Source organism: Xenopus laevis, chromosome 6L, assembly GCF_017654675.1.
Source record: "Xenopus laevis strain J_2021 chromosome 6L, Xenopus_laevis_v10.1, whole genome shotgun sequence".
NCBI lineage: Eukaryota > Metazoa > Chordata > Amphibia > Anura > Pipidae > Xenopus > Xenopus laevis.
The window spans coordinates 96,240,046-96,265,828 of record NC_054381.1 but is presented as its reverse complement, the minus strand read 5'-3'; the positions used below and the strand labels follow the sequence as shown (position 1 = coordinate 96,265,828).

The window sequence follows — 25,783 nt, the reverse complement described above, 5'->3', positions numbered from 1 at the left end:
TCAAAAATAATAGCCTTCAGCCTTCTCTGGAATTCTCCATAAATGCTAATTATGGGGTTAACTGGTAGTATGAAGCATACTAACCCCCATGTGTAATAAAAGGCGCAACATTTGCGAGATGCTTTTAAAGGAGAAGGAAAGGCTAAAATTAAGTAAGCTTTATCAGAAAGGTCTATATAAATACACCAGTAAATCCTCAAAGTAATGCTGCTCTGAGTCCTCTGTCAAAAGAATTACAGCATTTCTTTCCTTTTATTGTGTACACATGGGCTTCTGTATTAGACTTCCTGTTTTCAGCTTAAACCTCTAGGGCAGGGCTTGAGCATGCTCAGTGTGCCCCTCTCCCCCTCCCTCCTCCCATTACTGCTGTAATCTGAGCTCAGAGCTGTAAGTGAGCAGGGAGAGACTCAGGCAGGAAGTGATGTCACACCAAGCTTATATGGTAGCTGCTCTCCTAAACAAACAGAGACAGTGTCTAGAGCTGTTTACTCAGGTATGGTAAAGCATTCTGCAGAATAAATATAGCATTCTAGCTTGCACTATTGTGGCTAATCTGTTGGCAATAAACTGTCTTGGAGCTTTCCTTCTCCTTTAAACTGATAATCAGTAAATGCTACCTGCTTATTGGTTGCTATAGTTGATAATTAGACTTGTAGCAAACATTGCACCTTTCAATACATAACCCCAAGATTACATGGCCCCACTGTATCTAGATAACAACTAGATACTCACTTTAGTAAAAGCACATTTTTAATTGTTAATAGATGAAGCTGTGGATGCAACATTGTATAGAATGTTGCATGTGCCCAGAATGCCATACGTAAAATGATTACAGCTAAGTTTTATTGCCAAGCTTTATTGTACAGGTATAGGATCCATAACCCGGAAAACCCGTTATTCAAAAAGGTCTGAATTACGGAAAGCTGTCTCCCAGATATTATAATCAAATAATCCAATTTTTTAAAAATTATTTCCTTTTTCTTTGTAATAATAAAACAGTACCTTGTACTTGATCCAAACTAAGATTTAATTAATCTGTATTGGAAGCAAAATGGTCTTTAGGGGGTTGTTCACCAACTACTAGTTGGTTTCAGATAGATCACCAGAAATAATGACTATTTCTAATCACTTTCTATTTTCTATGTGTGGCCGTTTTTTTCTAATATTGAAGTGTAAAGTGTTATTTTTCACCTTCTTAAACAGCTCTGGGAAGGGGGGTCGCGACCCTGTAAACTGTTCTAAATTGATACATTTCTTATCTTTGTCCCTGCTGAGCAGAATCCCTGAGTTTCATTAAAGGCAGCTGTTAGAATTGATACAATAGTTGCTAATACTCCTGAGATGCTGCTGAGAAATGTATCCACTAAATGTTGCAAAATTGTAACGCTTTAGAGTCTGCGCCTGAATTACTGAGCTGTCAGACTGAAACGCCAGAGATGGGACATTCAGCTTTAAACTTGGATTTTAGAAAAACAGTAAAAAAGAAATACGGGAAAGTAAATGAAAAAAGTCTTTATTTATTTCTGGGGAACAATCTGAAAACAACTGAACTGAAAAAAGTGTTTGGAAGGTGAACATCCCCTTTAAGGTGTGAAGATCCAAATTACAGAAAGACCTGTTATTCGGAAAGCCCCAGGTCCCCAGCATTTTGGATAATAGGTCTGATACCTGTACCAGTACATCTGTTACCTCTGTGAAATAGGCACAAGGGCATTGCACAGAAATCCAAGTGAGCACTTTACATAACATCAGCCATTGGCCATGTGTTTAGTACTGGGTTCCCTTTGATAGACATCCTTACATATTTTATTAAATAAGCAGAATTGCAATCAGCTGAGAAGTGTTAAATATTTGCATAACTGGCTTAAAATTTTGCGCCTTCTTTTGGTGGCTATAATTTTCAAGGCAAAATGCTGCATTTCCAGAGGCAGGAGGGGGGGGATTGTAAATTGCAACTTTGTTTTTATTGCAATTTCCACATTTTTATAAATGCCTTTAAAGGTCCAATTATTTCTTACTAAACCCTGTGTCCTGAAAATAGTTGCTTCTCTGACAGCAAAATGAGCCAACACAAGACTAGGAACATTGCATTCATTACGGAGTGTACCATGTAAAATATGCAACATCTCCATTTTCTCAAAAGATAGGGATGGCACATTACTTTCAAAGTGCATAACCCTAATATTGATAATTACCTTTATCTCTTTTGCTGGCATGATAGCATTTCAAAATTTCTCATTGCCGGCAGTCGGTTTCTGTACTATTGGTTAGCTGTTTCACATGGGTTACTGCTGCCAATGTAAGATCCATCTGTGATGATGTTTCCATTCTGCAGACATATGCACTGCTAGGGATGAATGCAGACAACTCTGTGGAAAATAACTTGGCTTAGGCATGGAGAAAAGAAAACACAGCTTGTATTTTTACCAGAGGGAAATTTTAAAGGGAAAAATATTAAAAAAAGAATTTCCTGTTATTAGCTTAATTCTGAGTTGTATATAACAGGGAATTGTAAGCATTTTTGAAAATCCCCCCTGCCGTGCTATATCAGTGTTAGAAGACCGAAAAAAAAACCTGGATTGTGGCCTTTAGATAAATATATACATTTAGAATACCCTTAGATTTTGTTGGTGGGGGCACTATGCCTTGTATTTCCCATTTTCTCTATTAATTATAAAAAAAACTTACCACAAACTAGTCACATGGTCTTTTAGGGTATATCTACTCAGAGAATTAAAAAAAACTACTTTCCATTATCCTTTAATTAAAAAAACAGTAAGTATAGCTTTTATTTTAATTATTTGTAAATAGAGATGCACCAAATCCGCTATTTTGGATTCGGCCCAACCTCTGAATCCTTCTCAAAAGATTCGACCGAATATCGAACCAAATCTGAATCCTAATTTGCATATGCATATGCAAATAAGGGGTGGGAAGGGGAAAACATTTTTGAAAAAAAGTCAAGAGATTTCCCTCCCTGCCCCTAATTTGCATATGCACATTAGGAGTTGGATTCAGTTCAGCCAGGCAGAAGGATTCGGCTGAATCTGAATCCTGCTGAAAAAGGCAGAATCCTTGCCGAATCCCAAACCAAATCCTGGATTCGGTGCATCCCTATTTGTAAATGTAAATGCAATTTACTTTTTTTCTTTCAATTCTTCTTTCCCTGACTAATCCTTCCATTCAAACATAGTATTGATAGTCATCTTTCCTCTAGATAAGACTCCAGTTCCAACAATGACTTGCATGGTGCATGATTAATAGACCTGAGAAAGAGGAGAATAACAGACAGTTGCGTAACTAGTACTTTGTAATTGGAATATTATAAGCCTGTAACAGTGTTTATCTTCTGTACTGGCTGAGCTTCTCTGTTTTAAGAAATCAAACAGGATACATTAACACAAACTGTATAATGTGCATCTGAAGAGAATAATTTCATAGTCCATAAGTCCATAGAGACAGATCTTTACATAAGGCATAAGTCATTTGTATAGCTACTGTCCAGCCACAGGATCTATATTGCTCAGGATTCCCTTAGCTCACAGCTTATTTTTGAAAATATAAAAACATGCAGGGCCGGATTTACATAGCAGGCGCCCCTAGGCCCACTGCCATTCGTCACCAGGCCTGGACTTGCTTGTTTGGTGCCCCTAGGCGCCAGGTCCAAGAGCCCGTCATCTTTGTCGCGCACCGTCCTCATCCCCAAGCGAGCGTTCGTCAGCTCCCCGGTGCTCACCATGATGCTGCTGGGCAGCACTGCTGCCCCAGGCCGGGGCCTTTGTTGCCAGTAGATAAATATTGATCCATACAATGCCTATTTATCAGCAGTCTCGTTTTAGAGATTTTTGAAACCACAAATAAACTCACTACCAATGCTATTGAATTTATTAAAAGATCAGAATATAGAAAGTGAAAAAAAAGGTAATGTGGTAAAAATTACGAAAACCTCAAAAAACAAGAGGTTTTTGGACAATTACTAACAAAAAAATGGTCCAATAGGATCAGCGCAGCTCCCTTTGACTTCTATAGGACCTCGACAAGTTTTACCTGGCCACATTTTGTAATTTTTTTTTTCGTGGTTTGTACATGGGGAAGCACATTTATCAAGGGTCGAATTTCTAATTCATGTGAGTTTTTTTAAATTCTATTAAATTCAATTTACTCGAAATTCGACTGGAGGGGTTATTTACAAAGATTAAAAAAAATCGAATACCTAAAACTTGGACCTGAATATTCTAATCGGATTCAAATTTAATTTGACCAAACAAATCAATTTTTTTCTCTGAAAAAAAAAAACCTTGAATGTCAAGAAGGCTACAAACATCTTTAAATTGGTCACTGGACCTCTCCCATTGACTTGTACATGAATTCAGCAGGTTTTAGGTGTCGAACAGTCAAATTCGAATTCTTAAAGGGTCAGACTTTGATAAATCTTGAAGTTCAAATTAGAATTTTTAAAAAACCGAGTTTGGATAATTCATTAGTTGAATTTGACAGTTTGACCATAAAAAAAATGTGAAAACTCAAATTTTCCATTCGACCGTTAAAAAATTCTTCCCCTTATTATATATCGAATTTTTTGAGTTTTAAAGAAATATAGAAAACCATGAATTTTTACAGGTTTCTAAAAAAAATAGAAATACACACACATAGTAGGTTATTAACATGCACTGATGCCATGAGTGTGTTCAGGCAATGTTTACATTCTCTAATTTAACCATCAATTAAATAGATGCACCATCATGCCCATTTTGGAACTGCTCATGTTGGAACTGATTGCAATGAGAACGTACATCATTTTGAGGTCAGTATATATATATATATATATATATATATATATATATATATATATATATATATATATATATATATATAGGGAGGTGTCATTGCTCCGAATTAGCTACACTGGCCTAAGTATCTCCAACTGTGTAGCCAACTTTAGACTCTTTCTTACTTTCCACTCCAAGCCAGTTTGCAAATAAATGTATTGTTTTGTCTCCTTATAGGACTCAAATAGTGTGGTAGCCCTCTGTGGGCTAGGAGATCAGTTAGCTTGTTTAGGGTCATAGGTTGTTTAGGCAGAGATTTAAGATATGATCCAAACTTGAGAACCACTGTCAGACCCAAGAATTGGGCCAATTATAGTACTCAATTTTAACAAACCTTTTTTAAGACTGTATTATTCAACATGTTATTTAACAATGTAATACTTTTAGCAATATGCTTACATAATATATCTGTTCAATACCTTAGAGGTAATTTACGACTGCAATTTCGGTGAGCAAAATGCAATTTCCAGCTCAATCTGCATGTTTTTCCCCATAATGCAGTAATTTTCCAAAAATTCCTGCATCATTGCGGTTGCAAGGGGGTAATGCACCCAATTGTAGTGTCCGGCATAAGTGTGACACATGCATGTTTAGATGCAAGTGTGCTGCGGCTAGTGGGGCATGAAGCTTAACCTAACCCTGGAGCTGTAGCCTTGCCCAGAGGTAGCAAAAGCTCCAGGGTTCCTCAACTTCTGTAGATTTGGAACGGGAGGCAGAAAGGACTTAGTGGTGACAAGTACAATAATACACTGAGTGCATTTTAATGCAATTACCTTTGATGATTGTGGTTTAACTAGGGATGCACCGAATCCAGGATTCGGTTTGGGATTCGGCCTTTTTCAGCAGGATTCGGACTTTTGCATATGCAAATTAGGGGCAGGAAGGGAAATTGCTTGACTTTTAGTCACAAAACAAGTAAGTAAAAAATGTTTTCCCCTTCCCACCCCTAATTTGCATATGCAAATTAGGATTCGGATTCAGTTCGGTATTCGGCTGAATCTTTCGCGAAGGATTCAGGGGTTCGGCTGAATCCAAAATAGTGCATTCGGTGCATCCCTAGGTTTAACACACAATTAGCTGTGGGAAAATGTGAGTAAGCACAACTGCACTTGCAGACATAAATAACCCCTCTTGTTTTCTCTCATAGTTTATATAAGTTCAAGCTCATGTGCCCTTAACGCCATTAGAAGAACATACAGTATATTGAATACTTTTACTGTATAAAGATTTTCTTTCTAATATTTATTGACTTTATAGACTTTTCTGCTCTCTAATTCCAGATTCCTTTCATATCCGCAGTCCTTTATTGCAACATTGCAGCATTTTCTATCTCTTTATCACGTACAAGAGAAATGCCTGCTAATAAACATACATTTTAATTCTCTGTCTGTCGTTTCATTTAGGTAAATCATTGTCATCAGAGCTTGACCAAAATGCAGAACATGAGCAATTTTGTGTGTGTGTGTATATATATATATATATATATATATATATATATATATATATATATATATATATATATATATATATATATATATATATATGGAAAATTAAAAGTAATACTGTTGAAGGATCTCATCCTTATAAAGTAAGTTTACTAGAGCATTTGTAAAAGCAGGGATCCTTCTGATAAATGCAAATTTCTGGACTACACTGAGTGTAAATTGAATGCATTTAAATACAATTCAATAAACCCACATATTTAATATGCATACAGAATAAGATGCACAAAGTGGCCTAATAGGTTTTGAGGTTGTACATTTCTGAAGGCTGCTAAGTCCTTGCTTTTAGGAATTAAATTCAGTTACTGCTCCCTGTTTTTACATCTGCGTAAGAGTTGAATTATAATTGTTCAAATCTCTTTTCCCTGAATGGTTCTATATGTTGAGCTACACAAAGGAGCTGTTGTAGATCTACTTCTATTATTGCTGAGATTCGTGTTTAAACTCCTAAATCTTTACGCAGAATGCTGGTGCTATTAGGATTAATCGATGAAAGAACAGGGCTGCCCGGCACTCAAAACGGATCCACAGGACCAGAAAGTTTAAAAAATATATCTTTATTTTAAAAAGTTAAAAATGTATACTTGCATCTCCATCAGCCCTACGCGTTTCGTACCCCCCCAGGGTACTTAATCATGGGTTATTTTTATTCGACTTCAAAAAAACTTAGAAAAATGCTCTAGAAGGTCCCCATAGGCTAACATAGCACTTCGGCAGGTTTAATTTGGAGTATTGAAGTTGAAGTTTCTTTTAAAGAGACAGTACTTCGATTATCAAATGGTTGAATATTCGAATGATTTTACTTTGAATCGAAGTCGAAGTCGTAGTATCCTATTCGATGGTCAAAGTATCCAAAAATTTACTTCGAATTTCGATTTTTTTTACTTCGAAAATTCCTTTGAATTCAGTTCGACCCTTGATAAATCTGCCCCTAACGATTGCGTAATAAATATTGAAGTGTATTTAAATACATTTAAACCCACAGCAACAATGTGCATTATATGTAACAGAGTGATGAAACTCTCTTTACTTACCCTTTGTACTCAGGAGCTATGGGAGCATTTTTCAATCATTGAACCCCCAGCAGCAACGGGCATTATGAACGACTGGGTGGTGGAACCATGTTCACTTGCTCTTTTCTCAGAAAATCTAGTGAGACCAGCAAGAAAGGCTTTAAGCCACAGCTAATATGGATACACATGTACCTGAATCCTTTTTCTATAGGCTGAGTGGTAGCTAGAAGCAATATTGAACTACAATATGTACAACACAGAATCCTTCGGTATATTATAAAGGATACCAGTCATTACAGAGTATGAAAAAGGTGCAGGCCTGAAAAGCAAGACAATTACACAGGGAGCTCCTATAAAATAATCACTGGTGATCACAGCATTGTATTGGGCGATGCGCAATTTAAAATTTGGAAACTTTTTGGAGAACTGCATTTTCCTGTCTGATTTGTAAATATCCCCAGTGTTTTGCCTTTAAATATCTAGATTTGGACTGCAATGCAAGTTATCAATCTCTAACACTGAGCCCTTTAAACTAAGCTCCAGTTGCACAACCAAATACAAACAGCTTGCTTTCCTCTGTGTCTTTCCAACAGCCAGCCCAACGCACTTGTTTATGGAGAGTCAGCCAAAACAGTAAGCTAACATATTTTATACTTAAATAATCTGAAATCATATGCCCAGTATAAATTGTACTCATTAGCAAAAGACATGGCTTTCTCAGATCTGACTTAATCCCCAATTAGTTCACATGTACTGTACATTTCCAGTGGTATTAAAGGAAAGCTTATCAGCAGGGGGGGGACTCACCAGTATCTCAAAAGCACAAAAATGGACTTTGTTCTTTTTCTCATGTAAGAATCACAAGCAAACAAAGGCCCCAGTTGTGCAGGATAGCATTGCATAACTGTAATCTCTTTGATCTTGTGTCAGGCTTTTAAATCCGGCCTACAAGGGAAACGTCCATGAATGCTGCTAAAGAACGCAGATCCAAAAGCCGCTTTATCCAACAGAAAGAACGCTTCATTCTCTGCTGTCTTTTATAGAAGCCAAGGACTAGCAGGACAGCTGAGTGGCTAGCATTAGTCCATTGCTCTTGAACTCTTGGGTGATGGCAACCACTGCTGTAACCTTGTATCACTGCTTTGTTTTTATCTGGTATGTTTTTCTTACATACTTATTTTTTACAATTAGCACAACGGACCAACCAGATGGAGTTTTTCTTTATGGTGGGCTCTGGAAATACTTGACAATTCTCAATGTGGTAAGTGTCAGATAACATTTCATTCTTTAAACTACAAGCTCATTTTTCTTACAGGCTTATATTGTTTATGCCACAGATGAAAAACCAGTGGCCTGTTATTGGAATACAGCTCCCATCATCCTGAGACTCTTATTCATTTGCACATTTGTGTTTATTTACATGTGTGGGAGCAGCCATGACTGATCTGGGGAGCTAAAGAGGTGTAAAAATAGTTACCTTTCTTGCACCAGTTTAACTAAAAGCAAATAAACATGCATAGCCAGTGATGGTTGAATTTGTCCCGTTTTGCTTCGCCACGTGAAAACGGCCGAAAAATTCACGAATTTTGACGCTGGCATCAATTCGCGGGCTTCAAAATTTACACTGGTGACAATTTCAACACCAGAGATATATGACGAGAATTAAAGTCAATGGGCATCCGTTAATTGACACCGGCGTCGAAATTGTAGTGGCGTCAAAAAAAAAACAACTGTGACACCCACGAATTTTCACAGCAATTCTCGAACTTTATTGGTCCGCGGCAAAACGTGCAAATTCGCTCCTGGCGAATAAATTCGCCCATCACTATGCATAGCTCTTCACTATTAAAGGGATTGTTCACCTTTGAGATAACTTTTAGTATGACGTAGAGAGACCATTTGCAATTGGTTTTCATTTTCTATTATTTAAGGTTTTTGAGTTATTTAGCTTTTTATTCAGCAGCATTATAAACAATCTGGTAGCTAGTGTCCAAATTAGCCTAGCAACCATGTATTGATTTGAATAAGAGACTGGAATATGAATAGGAGAGAACCTTACTAGAAATATGAGAAATAAAAAGTAGCAATAACAATACATTTGTAGCATTACAGAGCATTTGCTTTATAGAAGGGGTTAGCAAAGCCCATTTGAAAGCTGCAAAGAGTCAGAAGTAAAAAGGAAAATAATTATCAAACTTTAAAAAATAAATAATGAAAACCAATTTAAAAGTTGCTTAGAATTTGTCATACTATTTCATACTAAAAGTTACCTTAAAGGTGAACCATCTCTTTGTTCACCTTTGAGTTAACTTTTAATATGACATAGAGATTGACAATTGATTTTAATTCTTTATGATTTGTGGTTTTTGAGTTTTTTAGCTTTTTATTCTGCAGCTCTAGCAATCTGTTTGCTAGGGTCCAAATCATGCATTGATTAGAATAACAGCCTGGACTATGATTAGAAAAGGATCTCAATAGAAAGATAATGAATCAAAAGTAGCAATAACTAGAAGTATGTAGCGTTACAGAGCATTTGTTTTTTTTTTTAGATGGGGGCAGTGCCTTCCATCTGAATGCTGGAAAGAATCAGAAGAAAATAATTAAAAAGCTATAAAGAAATAAATACTAAAGTCCAATTAATACATTGCGTAGATCTAGCCCTTCTATAACATAATAAAAGTTAACTTAAAGGTGAACCATCCCTTCAACAAAACTGTATATAGTTTGTATATGTGTGTGTGTTTATATATGATATATAAATTCATACACACATACACAATACCTTGCAAATGTACTGAGAACCTTGGCAGTATGAGATATTTCTATACCACTAAAACAAAGTTCATTTTATATTAAATTTACTATTTGCTTTAAGTTAGAAACAAATCTTAAGAAAGGTTAAAAAAAAATGAAATACACAGATTGCATAAGTGTTCATTCCGCTGCAAAAGTAGAGCCTTCTTTTTCAGAAATAACATTTTCACATTAATTTTGGTTGGGTTAGTTTGCACACTATTTTGGAATGATACTTACCTATTTGTCCAGACAGATTTGCTGCAGGTTTTTGGGACATACTAACTTTCTATTCTCTGCTCTGATGATTCTGACTTTAGAAACATTCGAGCAGCTGCCAGCTGATCAACAGACCTGTGAAACAGCATGCAAGGCTGACTTCTGCTACATTATTTCAATAGAAATAGAATAAAGATGAGCAGTAAGGGACAGAAAATAATAACATTTGCAAATAACTTTAAAAGCACTATATTTTTAAATCACTGTTTATTTGCATACATGTTACACTTTCTTTCATTAGCCAAAATTACATTTTGTGGTCTCTTTAACTGTTATTACTGGTATTAGAGTTAACATATCAATTGTATTCATCTTTTTATTTGTAAGTAACAGTTCTTCCTCTTTTTTTACTTTTTTTACTTTTTCCATTGACTCAGGTGTTGCAGACCGTTTTCTATGCAATTTGTTTTGTGACGGATCTTCTGATGTCAGTACCAGGAGTTAAACTTGTGAACTATATTGTCTCCTGCAGGGACCTTGTCTTCTCCGTGCTGGCTTTTCCAGCATCTACTGTAAGTTTATATCTTGAGGAGAGTGAGCTGCTTCTCCTTTTGCTTTGCTGAGGCATTGATCAACGTGCAGCCAGGAGTGTATTTTGTATTGACATCTTGATTTGCAGTTGGGAACATCTCAGAATTTTTTTATTACTTAGAATTAGTGCTTGAGCATGTTCAATAAAAAAGTCAATGTAAATGAATTTAGACCAGGATTTTACTCAACATGTTCCAAAGCAGGAGTCCAAAATAGCTGATACAGAAAATACATTATTCAGGTCAGAACATAGGGCACCCATGAATCATCTCTCACCATAGTTAATGACTTGATGATTTGTCTCTCTCTGTAGTTTTGTCAGATTTTGTTATTAAAGAGGAAAAATCTTTGATTCATACCCTGTAAAATGTCATCTTATAGGGAAATGTACGTAATTAAAATATCACAAAAAAAAAAAAAAGAACAAAAGTCCGAATCATGTCCCTTGTGTGGCCGCCACATGAAAGTCTGGCTGCTGTAACTGCTTACCTTGTGTAAACTTTAAAAGGTATCACTACCGAGATTAACTGACTCCTGAATTATTTGCACCTCAAACTCAGGCATTAAACACCTGCATTGTTCACCTGCAAAACCTCTATTATTCACACCCCTAAATCCCTGTATTGTTCACACCTCAGCCCACATTGTTCACCTGTTCACACCCCATTCAAACTGCTGGAGGGGCACCAGCACTATGTCACTGTATGTAGCACAGTATGAATTGTTCATCTTAGAGTAGTCCCGATAGGTTTCCCTGTCTCTTACTGTATTCTGCCTTCCCTATACTCCCTGTGTGTGTGCCATACTCTGCCTGTCCTATGCTCCTGTGTGTGCCATACTCTGTCTGCCCTATGTCCCATTGTGTACCATGCTCTGTCTGCCCTATGCTCCCTGTGTGTGCCATACTCTGCCTTCCCTATGCTCCCTGTGTGTGCCATACTCTGCCTGTCCTATGCTCCTGTGTGTGCCATACTCTGTCTGACCTATGCTTCCTGCAGTGACTGAACTACCGGGGGAGCAGAGGTTGCAATTGTTCCAGGGCCCACACCCCCTCAGGTCCCCCCGGCAGCTCGCGCACTGGCGATTTCCGCCCGCAGCGGCCGATTTCCGGGCATATAATCTTGTACGGAGGGGGGCCCAGCTGCACGTCCTGCACCAGGGCCCGCCCCCCTCCAGTTATGTTACTGGCTTCCTGTGTGTGCCATACTCTGCCTTCCCTATGCTCCCTGTGTGTGCCATACTCTGCCTGTCCTATGCTCCTGTGTGTGCCATACTCTGTCTGACCTATGCTTCCTGCAGTGACTGAACTACCGGGGGAGCAGAGGGTGCAATTGTGCCAGGGCCCACACCCCCTCAGGTCCCCCCGGCAGCTCGCGCACTGGCGATTTCTGCCCGCAGCGGCCGATTTCCGGGCATATAATCTTGTACGGAGGGGGGCCCAGCTGCACGTCCTGCACCAGGGCCCGCCCCCCTCCAGTTATGTTACTGGCTTCCTGTGTGTGCCATACTCTGCCTTCCCTATGCTCCCTGTGTGTGTGCCATACTCTGTCTGCCCTATGTCCTGGTGTGTACCATACTCTGTCTGCCCTATGCTCCCTACCATACTCTGCCTGCCCTATGCTCCCTGTGTATGCCATACTCTCATACTATGTTTTTTGGTGTGCTGCCACCATTAATGTGGACATGGTCTTGTGGTGACATGGGTGTGCTTAAAAGTGGGTGTGGTTTAGAATCAGGGAGTGGTTAACACTGGTTCCATTATTGGCCCTCCACCATGTACGCCACAAAAATTCCCATCCTCGTTACCACAGACGTTGGACAGCACTGATATAATGTAATATACTTTATTAGACAGTTATTACAGTGTGAATTTAAATTGCACATGATGCTTTATGGGTAGGTAACATTGGGAGCAACAGAGAATGGATAGAATTAACACATTTTTGTGCCTTGTGCCACTTTTTAAATATTAAACATATAATCTGTTAAATGTTTAAGGGCCTATAATAAGATACAGGTATAGGATCCATTAAACGGAAACCCATTATTCAGAAAGCTCAGAATTAAAGAAAGGCAGTCTGCCATAGACTCAATTATAATCAAATAATTAACATTTTTTAAAATGTTTTCCTTTCTCCTTGTAGTAATGAAACTGTACCTTGTACTTGATCTCAAATAAAAAAATAATTAATTCTTATTACAATCCTATTGGGATTAAAGTTTAAATGTAGCATTAAGGTATGGAGATCCACATTATGGAAATATTCTCGAAAACCCCAGGTCCTGAGCATTTTGGATAACAGGTCCTATACCTGCACAACAGATATTCATTGCAAGACAAATGTCCAGGTGATTTGCACATCAGAATTAGGTGAGGTTTCCCAAATTTGTGTACCCAGGTGGATGCTATATTGTGCTAATAATATATATTATTATTATTAATATAATATATGGGTCATAAGAAAAGGCCTAGGCAGACTTGTCAGAGAGACATGCAACAGCATGTATGGTCCTATAACCTGATAAAATACTAAATGCTGAAACTGAATGCAAAAGTTTGGGCACTCTACACCAAATTATATATTTAGTTACTTTTGTAAAAGTGAAAATTAGCAAACACTACTACAGAAATCAGTGAGCTAAAAACAACATACATGCAAATGTTAATGCACATTTTATTTCACAAACTTTAAAATAAAGGAACAAATAAAATAGTAAATGTGGCAAGTACAAAAGGTTCAACTTGCCTGGTTATAAACACTGTTTAGTGCACAATCCCATTACCAAATAACCTCATTAGGCATTTTTAGCCATTAGAAGTTGCCGCCAGTTGTCAATTGCAAAGCTTAACCAAATCTCTGACACTGAAAACGTTGGGCCGTCACTCAACCAAGGGCCCCTCCAAACAAATGAGAGAGGATCTGGAAATAAAGCAAATTGATGGCTACTTCATGTGTAGAACATGCAAGAAGATTTTTGGGATTAAAAGTGATCTATACTTTAAGTAAGAGAGATCAAAACCCCTACAGCAACAATTACAAGACACTTAACTGGATACAAAGTTGTTTACAAGCTGTGATTTGTGCCAATGTGGTGTACACATCACCATTGCTATTCTATTTGTTGTTATGATGTAAAGTTTGTGAAATAAAATGCAACTGCTTGTTAACATTTGCAAATATGCTGTTTTCAAACAAACTGATTCCTGACATAATTGTTTACTACTTAAACAATCATGTCATTTGGTGAGTAATGTCCAAACTTTTGCTTCCAACTGTACATCTGTCCAATCACCAGAGAGATATTGGTGGGTTATAGGCTCATGCACAGTTTTCTTCATGGAAGACTCTTATGGAAACATCTAATGACACCTTAAAACTTCTGTTTTTTATCTCTAATAATTATGTTACTTGCCATGAATAGAATATTTTGATATTGCTTTTCTATAAGGGATCTGAAACCCTGGCTAAACCATGCCATTCCTCCATATTATATAAGGATCACATATACAGATATATATATATAATACACAAAAGCCATGAATATCCTGTAAATTATATCCTTATAAACGGTGAGTAGTGATGTCATCAGTTATAAACGGTGAGTAGTGATGTCATTTCTGTCACATGACACACTAAAATTTGTGTATTATAATAAATAAAGTACCCCCAGTTGTAAAATATGAGGATATTAGAAGTTACCTCGGAGTTCCATGACCTGTATAAAAACACTCGGCCTTCGGCCTCGTGTTTTTATATGGTCATGAAACTCCTCGGTAACTTATAATATCCTTATATTTTACAAGAGGGGGTACTTTATTCACTATATATATATATATATATATATATATATATATATATATATATATATATATATATATTTTTTTTTTTTTTTTTTTTTTTTTCCTTACCAAATGATGCTTCTTTCTTGCAGTTTGTGTTTTTGGCCTTTTGGGCACTGTACAGCTATGACAGACAGTTGGTTTACCCTGATGGCCTTGACAAGATCATCCCTCTATGGCTCAATCATGCTGTGGTGAGTTCATTGCAAGATAAGATGAAATGAAATGTTTCTTTGTTATTTTTAACCAGCACGATTGATTTATATGCTCTTTGCATATTCAAGTCTGCATACTTTTTATTGGTGTCAAGGTTTAAGAAAACGTCAACCAAATGACATCTCAGGGCAAAGAAACATGCATACTTTGCAAACTATTCACCATGTCAAGGCAGTGATGCAATGCTGAGTGCAAAAAATGTTAATGCTTTATTTTATTAAATCTTTGTAATCATAGTCACAACCAAGGATCAGCTAGAAATTTGTTTAACTTGCATGTAAAAGATGTCTATCCTGTGCCCTAGCGATAGTTAGACAACAACTCCCAGTATTCTGTAACATTCTATGTAACAGGTGAAGGACAAGTTTAACTACAGATATTATTATTCTTTAAATTAGTAATGTGTACAATACAACTACAGCAATGTAAAGGTATGGTGCTGTTGGATATGCATGCACTGGCAAATAAACAATAAACCAAAAAGACAAACGATAACTGGTAAAACCAAAATACTAAATGCAATCAAAAAAGGTAAACGGGACATAAATAAACAAGTTTATGTCCTATAGATGTTGGATGTATCCTTGAGTCAGTCTATGAAGCCTGTCCCATTAGATTATTGATTTTCCATAACAGCCGCCCCATGTATCTTTCAAATTAATGAGTGTCTTTACTAACTGGTGTTTTTTGCAGCCTGCAAAATTCAATATTAAATTCTGAAAATTCCCTACTTATGCAGATAAGTACATATGCAGATATGTACAGATATTTACAAACAGGAACAGATCTACATAGACTGCTAACAGGCTCTCTAACTTGACTGTATCTTAAACTGAATCATGTACACTTCAATAAATGTTTTGCCAAATGCACATAATTATGTGTAAGAAGTGTATGAGCAACCACCTTCATTCTCATTAGCAAAGACAAGTTGGTAGATAAATGAAGATGCAGCATACTGGAATGTGATAATAAATTTCACAAAAAAAACCAAACAGAATCATGAAGGGAGTTATCTAGGCACAGGAGGCTGCAGGGAATTACAACCCAGCAATGTTGTCTACTGCTCTCCTTTTTTCATCCTTATTTACTTGTATCCTAGAAAATATATCCATGTGCCTGTGCTGTGCATATTACCTTACTTGGTTACTCACATACTCAGTTCTTAGTAAACTACACAGGTATACAAGCACTCCACTCTTTCCTCTTTATCATTTATTCAATCCATATTGACCTTATTTGTATCAGTTGCTCTCCGTGTGAAGAAGCACTTATACAAATGACATTGTAAGAGCTGAACAGAAAGAGCCCTTATTCATTGTCTCCTTGACCTTCTTGGTCTGTAGAATATGACGCTTTTGATCAGCCACTCCTGTACCATTCTGTGTACTGGTGTCACGAATACTAGCCAAAAACCATGCAGAACAAAATCACATGTACATATAATGCTCTGAAAAATATCATTGCAAATTTCACAATAAAACAATAATTCATGGGTATATTGGGTTTATTCCCTTTAGTCATTTGGGCTGTATGAAGATGGAGGGTTTTATTAGTTCTTATTCCAAAATAATTACACACTAATGTTTTTGATGCTGTCCATTTTGGCATGATGGAGGTAATGCAAACCCAATACAGAAAATGTTAGATGCAAATTGCAATAAAACATGCACATGCAGTAGACTTCATGTTGATGCATCTGATGTGATCTGAAACAACAGCAAATTGCATCTGAAAATTGCATTTTGCACACAGCACTGCAAATTAGGCTTCAGGTGTTTGTTGTATGGCTGATTCTGCCAAGACAGGTACAGCCACATAAGAATATGTATCCCAATGAAGGCTGCATTGGTTCAGTTATCTATATATATTAATTGAACAGATGGCTGAGAAACAGATTACACACTTTTAGAGAAAGTGTTAGAATTATAACCACATTCAGGGTAGCACTAAATCCAGGATTTTAAGCTTCAACAGGCGCACTATACATCAGAACAGGTTGGGTGGGGGCATTGATGCTCAGCACAACCATGTGGAGGAGCAAAGAGTGTATTTGGGCACAAGTGCAAACACAGCAGAGAAATGATTGTCATCTATGTTGTTTTAAATGGGTGGGGATTGATATTGTTTGTATTTTCTCATCCTTATCTTATGATGCTTAGACTTTCCAAATAGTATGACCAATTGTAAGTGACCTTGGGCTAGTTGCTTATGCTTTACTCTAGGGCACTACTGTAGAGAGTGGTGGAATCTGCGCTCAGCCCAATATCACTTTTCGTTGAATGTTTCAATCCTTTTAACAAGATGTACCAAACTGTATGGTAAATAGGGACAGAAAGACATTTTATAAGAAAGCATATGTATTTTTATTGCTTTAGTCTCAAAAACGTTACACTTTATACGTTACACATTATACTCTGAACTGGAGTTGGCTTTATATAGCCCTACTCCTAAACTGAGTTGCAATACACAACATAGGGTTGTGAACAAGAAATACAAACTTATCCTATCCTATATAGAAAGATATGTCAGGTTCTGCTCAGTCTATATGCCTGGCCTTAGCATTTTATTTAATAACCTTTGTTCTAGAAAATCTAGAGTATTGGTTCTACCTGTGAGTTTATTCCTGCTCTGTCTTTGTTCTCCAATATTTATCCTGGTTTGGATATGTGGCCTGCTCCACGGACTTGTTTATGCTTACCGCCTGCCCAAATTTCTTGTATGTCCTTCAGAACTTGTATTGCTATCAACCTGCCCTGAATTTTTGCCTGCCCTGTTGGACTAGCCATTGTCTGCTGCTTGCTCAGTATTTTGTGAACAAAATACCTCTTAATACATTACCTGCTGCTGATCCTAATGACTTTGCAGATGAGATCTCAGGAAGGTAAAGGCAGAGGGGAAATTAATTCTTACAATCAGGGTTGGACTGGGCCATCCAGGGCCCACTGGGACTGGGAACTAGGCTCCCACCCCACCTATGTACACCTCTTACCTCCTCCTCCTTTGCCGCTATCGGGTCTGTGACAGGGGAGAGTTTACAATTGATTACAAGGCTAAGATTATAAAACCTTCTGGTATTCAAGCAGGAGGGTGTACTGGTTAATAAACAATGGAACCCTTATACTAGGCCACGAAGGTCCTGAAAATGAACTTATGTGGACAACTTGCAAAATGAGCACAGTTTTGCCCAATCCAGTTCCAGAACTGTATATAAGTGTGTACCCCATAAAAAAGAATAGTCAGTAGTCAATATCTATCTTTGTATTTACCTTTATAGACATGATAAAAACACATTGTTAAGCTGGGAAAATGATATCATACAGCTAAGAAGTCCTAACATAAACCTATGATGGGCAATAATTGCTCCCCTTTGTCCCTTTCTTCTCTTTCTTCTCTCTTTTCCCCATTTTTTGTGATCTTGCCTTATTTTGAATTTTATTAACTAAAGTTTTTTTTCTTTTTACATATTTGCTCATGCGGTACCCTCATTACTGAAAATAACCTGTTTAATTCATATTTTATTTTAATCAATATTCCCAGCTGGAGATGTTTTTTTTTTTTTTTAAATGATTTCAATATCGAGCCTCTATAAAAAGATAATTTTAGAACAATGTAATTTTAAGTATTTGTACGATAATCTCTTGAAAATGCAAATTTAGAAGAAAAAATCCTTCAATGTTTATTTTAATTCCCCAGCACACAGCTGTGTTTCCTCTCGCTGTTGTGGAAATGGTAACCTCTCCTCATCGTTACCCACCAAAGAAAAAAGGGCTTCTACTCTTGGGATTATGCTCAGTGTGTTATCTAAGCTGGTATGTGAATATTCACTTTATTTTGTTATTTGAGATATGATAAACGCACAGAAAGAATTGTGGATTACTCAGTCCTTCAGTGTGTTGAAAGTTGTAATTTCTTTTGTATAGATTTTCACATTTGGCATTTACTATTTTATTAAAGAACAGAGGGCTCAATTATGAATGGCAAAGGTCAGAAATAATGCCCTACTTTAAAAAACGAATAACTACCATGTATAATTCATACTTCAAAGGCTTACATTTACCATATGCTTATAAGAATGTGTAACAAGCTGTCCAGCCCATAGGGTTAACAATATATGCCAATGAATAAGTGTTGGTGGTTTACCTTTAATGGAGACACCATGTAGCAATAACAGTTACTAAAATTATAGTGAATTTGGAGTACTTATTAATCATTTAATTAGTCAACGTAGCTGGGCAGGTATTACAATTTCTAGCTAACCACAAGAAAGGATTATAGGCACATATATAGGTCAATAAATAATGATGGTTTACCTTTAATGGAGCTATATCAGTTAATGAAAGGGTAATACTTATTACTCATTTAATTAGTCCTTGTAGTTGGGCAGGTAATTCAATTTTTTAGGGCACATTTACTTCCATAAGCACAGTGGGTAACTTGTGCTTTCCTTGCAGTGAGTTGAGCATAAAGCCACTATTTCCTTCATTAAAGGTACATGCATCAAAATGAACCCTTCATCCGTCTGTATAGCTGAGCTCATGCTGAATCAGGTACTGCTGCATATATTGACGCAGGGGAATCATGGAGCTACTGCTACTTGCTGACCAAGTGGTAGCTCCAGGGTTCCCTTGTGCCTAAAGAATTGGGCGCAGACATCATTCATATGGTGAACACCAGACATGACACCAGACAGGCTTTGAAAATATTCAGCCCAATTTGACACAGGGTACTTGCATCAAGACAATCGATTGTTTGCGTCTGCTGGAATTCTGGGAAAAAAGTTGCATTGTAGCAAAAAAACATGGTGAATGTACTTGTACTTTGTATAATTTGGATCTTCATACCTTAAGTCTGTTAAAAAAAAAAACATGTAAACATTAAAAAAAAAACCAATAGGCTGCTTTTGTTTCCAATAAGGATTAATTATATTTTAGTTTGGATCAAGTAGCAGGCATTTTTTTTATTATTATAAAAAAAAAAGAAATAGTTTTTAACATTTTGGAGTATATGGATAAAATGTAGTCTATGGGAGCCATACTTCCCATAATTATCTTTCTGGATAATGGGTTTCTGGCAGTGTCGGACTGGCCCCGCGGGATACCGGAAAAACTCCCGTTGGGCCCTCTTGTTTCTAAACATTTGCCGTATTTCATGGTCATTTTGTATTTCTTTATGGGGAAAAAATTCTTATATCTAATAATGGAAGAATATTATAAAGTATATGTAAAAGACTAGGAGAATAAAGAGGTTGACTAAGTAGAGGAGGAATAATAGTTTGGAAAGGTCCACTGTCTAAAGTGTTTTGGTGGGCTCATGGTTTTAGGCTTTCTGGCGGGCCCCTGGCACCTCAGTCCGACACTGGTTTCTGGTGTTAAGGGAATGCTATCAGTGGCTTTAATATCACCATAAAAGACAGTGGCAGTGACATGCAAGACAGTGGGTTTATTTTTACAACAGTCAGGATTTCTCTTTCTTCTTTTGCACAGGTGCAATCTATATGTACTTTTTATAATTCATAGATGTCACAGGACAGCAGGGTGGCTCAGTGATTAGCATTGCTGCTTTGAAGTGCTGGGGTCCTAGCCCTGAGAGCAGGTTGTATCCTCCTCCATGTCTCCCTGAATCTATGCAAATTTCAAAAGCATGCAGGAAAGTTAACTGGCTCCTTTAAAAATTGACCTTAGTGTGTGTATCTGATAGGAATCTTACAATGTAACCTCCACTGGGACAGGGAATGCTGTGGAATATGTTAGTGCAACTTTATGCATGCAAAATAATAATGTCTCAAGAAAACTCACCTCCTGTGTTGTGGAATATGTGCCTGTGTAATTACATAGTCAAATTGTGCTTGCTGATAAATGTAATAGATATCAAAGTAAAGTGAAAGGGAGACTTATTTGACCTAAGTAACATCAATCAATACATTCTTGAGTGGCGAAGCAGATCCAATGGAAGCTGCAGTGCTTAATTCATTTTGGAATGATCTGAATGGGGAAACTTATAGCACATTTCTGATATGATGGAGTGTCCTTAGAGTTTGCAGGCTGCATAAGACGAGACAGCAAAGACCTACTTTTAGTAGCTTGGGAAATTTACTAATGACATTTTTCACCAAAGGTTGAATTTATCAAACATATTAAATATTTGCTGCACAAATTTGACAGGAAGCATTGAAAGTTACAAAAGTAAAAAGGGAAAACATAATGTCAAAACGCAGGACAGGCATAACTGGGGAAGATTTAAGTCTTTTCAAAAAGGGCATATACCAAAATATATCAACAACAAGCATTTCCCTCAATCACAATTACCTTGCTGTGCAAGTTGCAAATGTATTGTATGCAAAATAGCCAACTATAATCAGTTCACATAAATTTAAATTAACGTTTTCACTTGAATCAGATACAAAGATTTTCCATGTTGCTTAAAATTTTTATAATACAAAAAAAAAATTTACTTACGTGCCCCTTTCATGCTTGGAAAGTTAAAATATGTTTTCTGCTTTTTCTTACGTTTGCTACTAAGTTAAAATTTGGAGTTTTCAAATGGAGTTCAAACTATAGCTTGCATAATAATAGGCCATGCACTAGTTTTATAGCAATTGGGGGATTTTGTGCCAAATGATTAACTGCTGTGTCAGAAAAGAGTTTAATAGAATGCTCAGTAAGTTTACAAGCTAAAGCATTTCATGTATGTAAATATGTTGCAGCATTCCAGGCAACCTCTAAGGTCAAGATTTTTAATAATATTATTTGCAGAGTTGAGGTTCCCCTTTAAAAAAACAGTAGATGGCCACTGTGACAATGGGAAACAAAACACATGGGACATTTTCAGCAGGATTCCAATGAATAATGGATGACTTAAAGAAGTCAATAACACCAAGGAGTACAGACAAGTTAGTCTATTTACTTTGTCCCCTGTGATCAGTGATGTAAATTAAATGTATTGGAAAAGAGTCAGTATTCAGCTTTCAGAATCCTGGGTGCCTTTTGAGGGCTAGTCCACACGGGGCGATAGCCCTGCGTTTGCGGTCGCGGCGACAAAGCGCCGCGCCAGTCGCCGCGACCGGCGCAGGCGACAGTTTTGTATGGGCGCCTATGTAAAAACGCCTGTGCTAACCACACGAGGCGATGCGCTTTTCAAAAGTCGCCTGAAAAAGTCTGGCGAGGCATTTTCAGGCGACTGTTGAAAAGCGCATCGCCTCGTGTGGTTAGCACAGGCGTTTTTACATAGGCGCCCATACAAAACTGTCGCCTGCGCCGGTCGCGGCGACTGGCGCTGCGCTTTGTCGCCGCGACCGCAAACGCCTGGCTATCTCCCCGTGTGGAATAGCCCTGAAAGGTAAATAATGAGAAGGAAAGACAATCAAAAGGACAATGTGACAGAGGCTGCACAATCTTTGATAATACACATATAAGTATTACTTAGGAAGAATACAATACATAGCTATATATATATATATATATATATATATATATATATATATATATATATATATATATATATATATATATATAAAATAAGAGTTGAACATTTCAGATCGAGATATTAAACATTAATTAGACATCTGGAGTAGGGGTTTGCCAAAAGAAGATGATAATGCTACCATTATTATACAATCAGCGATAATGTAAACAAATAACTGTGCACCCACAGCATTTTCACTGGAGTATCAATTGGACTAGAAGAGCTGTAAAAGGCATATATTGAGCGATGTGCTCTAAAAAGAACCCTGATGTTACTGTACTACTGCTCCCAGCATGCTTTTATCCTTGATAGTATTGAGCTAAGCTGGGATAAACAGTAGTTGAGTAGTTGTCTTTAGATTCTTTAGATTTTAGATTGTCTTTAGAAGAGCTCATATACTGTATGTCCCTGGCCCAAAATAAATTTTGCTGAAATGTGATATTATTAAATTACCCACTTTCAGTCGTATTTGTAACTAAGGATAACCAGTGATCTTCCTATGAGTATTCAGTTCAAACTACAGAAATACACGGCAGCTCAGAAATGTAGAAAATTGTTGGGTGGATCTATTTTATGTTCTCTCTGTGTGCCACTAAGAGGGGGTTACTCTGTCCAACATACTGTATACTTTACAAACTGCAATTCCCCTGTGGGTAGCCTAATATATTCATTCTAAACAAGATTTTGAAAATAAATTATTACTATTCTTTATTTAGCTTTGCCAAAATACTAGTACAGTACTTTTAGAGCAATAGTTTAATCCATGTCCCTGTGGAGCGCAAGCCAGTGGGTTTTAAAGTATAGTTAGGGCAATTGCTATGTCTGATCAGCAACTGGCTATACTTTAAAATACAGTAGGGGTACTTTAGTCATAGGGTATGCCTTGACAATGACATTTTAGGAGAAAAACTGTGTTGCCTTCCCAAGATTTCCTTTACTCTGTATTTGTATGTAATTTGTATATTTGATGTATAAACCTTTCTATTGTACAGAGCTGTGGAATATGTTGGCACTTGTACTTAAAGAATTGTAATTATTGCTCAACAGGAGGCAAAACTGACATATTTACTAAATAAATTGGAGGCGGATTTAGCAATTCCACAGATAATCAGAATGTCACCAAGCACATAATCATAGTCACAACTGCTAGAGAATCTAAATATGTAGCTAACACTGAAGGCAAACATCTCATTGACACAGGCAATCAGAAAGCAGTTATGATTATATGGTAACGGGATAAAAAAAAAAAAAAACAACCCCAAAACAATATACCAGTAAGGACCATTTGTAAATTGCTGTAGACCATTATGGTCTTTAGCACAAGTTAAAGGGGAACTTTACGCTAGTTATCGATACACTTTGTAAAATAACAATAATAATGAATTAGTGAACAGATTATATTTCACACAAAGTAATACATTCATTAAGTATGTTACTAATATGTAATTTCATAATACAGCATTTATATTATATAGATTGCACTGTTGTGTTTTATGAGTTAACGTTAATTATTCTGTTTTTAATTTCAGGGTATTATGGATATATTTTGCTGCTGGCAAATGGGTTTATCCTTTTCTTGGATTACTCAGTCCATTTGAATTTATAATGTTCTCATTTAGCAGCAATGTAGTTGCTGGATCTGTCTATATTGCCGGAGAAGCTTTTAATCATCTTTTGTGGGGTAAGTTGATCTAAAATCTTTGCTTTGAAACCAAATTGTATGCCTTATACATTCTTTCTTCTGCAAAGTGCTTGCCTCGCAGGTATACAGAATGCTTATTCCTGTGACTTTGCACGAGAAGTATTCCTCCTCTCTTTACAAATCTAAACAAATGAGGGCCTAACTTGCTGGAGACCTATATATTTTTATATCTATCTATCTATCTATCTATCTATCTATCTATCTATCTATCTATCTATCTATCTATCTATCTATCATCTATCTATCTATCATCTATCTATCTATCTATCTATCTATCATCTATCTATCTATCATCTATCTATCTATCTATCTATCCAATGGAGGATACCTGCAATGAGAAAGTCATGGGTGCTCCATCATGGGTTTCTACAAGGAAATAATTCTTAAAAATATTATAAATATAATACACTAGATATACAGTAATTTGACTGTTTATACACTCATATAAACACACCTAGAAACACATTTATGGTAAGAAGTGCATAGAGTATCTAAAAGGCTACCTACACTATGTCCACAACAACAAATACTCTGGGAGAAATTATTAAAATATATCTTCCTAGCGCATACCAAAACTAAAGCTTAGAGACTTAGTTTTAAAGGGTATGTAAATTAAGTTTGTCACTGGCTGTGGAAAGATGGGGTAAAGCAGTAGCGTACCATCAACATTACTCCTACAACCCTCTGCAAAAATTAATGGGGGGTAGGGGGGCTGATGCAAATATTCAGGCCCCTGGCCCAATACTTTTCCCCCCTGCCCTCTCTTCCTTCCTTTCTTTTTTACTTATTCTAACATTTCCCATGCAGGAGAAAGTGAACACAAGAAAAAACAAATTAAATATCTAATGTAGTGCAATGCCAGAGGATTCATAAAAACTGAACTGAATTGGGACTCCCACTGAACACTGAAAACCCATGGACATCTACAGAATGATGCAATGATACAGAACTCTCATGGACATGAACTTCATATTTTGTATTTAAAGTTATTGATATTTGATTTTTTTTTACCAAAATAATGTTCGTTTACATCTCTTTCAGAATCATATAGCCCATCATTTTACAGGCCACATCATAATTGAGGATGTCACTCTGCATAAAGAAATTAGGTGTAGGCAAGCAGTTCTTTTTTTACATGTCCCAACATTCTAGGGGGATTGATAATATGAAATCTACATAATTAAATTATTTAATAGAAATGTTAAATATTGGAAATATGTATGTATGTATGTATGTATGTACAGATGATGGAGACAGAAAGAGCTTGGCAACTTTTAAAGGACAAGGGATAATCACTAGTGGCGGCAAGTTGTTAGGCATCCCCCAGTGATTTTAATTGCTTAGTTCAGACCTCAAGCTGGCTCTCCCCTTCTACAGCCTTCTCACATGAATGGCGCAGAATTTATTTGGTGATTACTTGACTGCACATGCACAAGAAACATGCAACTAAACTGATTACAGGAATGGAAGATTAAAACTATAAGGTAGTTGTTTGGTTGGGTTTGGGGTTGTTTTTTTTCTGGAAAAAAGACAGAAGAGGACATGATTACTCTTTCCAAGTACATAAGAGGGCATTATAGATACAGCAAGTCATTTTTCCCCATAAAAAGGAT

The 25,783-nt window shown here is 36.8% G+C and overlaps 1 protein-coding gene across 1 annotated transcript; it reads left to right on the top strand.

The window, feature by feature from the left end:
* Positions 1 to 8,243: 8,243 nt before the first annotated feature.
* Positions 8,244 to 25,369, top strand: adtrp.L (androgen-dependent TFPI-regulating protein L homeolog). The gene is made up of 6 exons (XM_018266869.2): positions 8,244 to 8,605; positions 10,794 to 10,928; positions 14,881 to 14,982; positions 18,701 to 18,816; positions 23,998 to 24,149; positions 24,978 to 25,369. The coding sequence occupies exons 1-6, from the start codon at positions 8,453 to 8,455 to the stop codon at positions 25,019 to 25,021; spliced, it is 702 nt and encodes a 233-aa protein (XP_018122358.2). The 5' UTR covers positions 8,244 to 8,452; the 3' UTR covers positions 25,022 to 25,369.
* Positions 25,370 to 25,783: the final 414 nt, after the last annotated feature.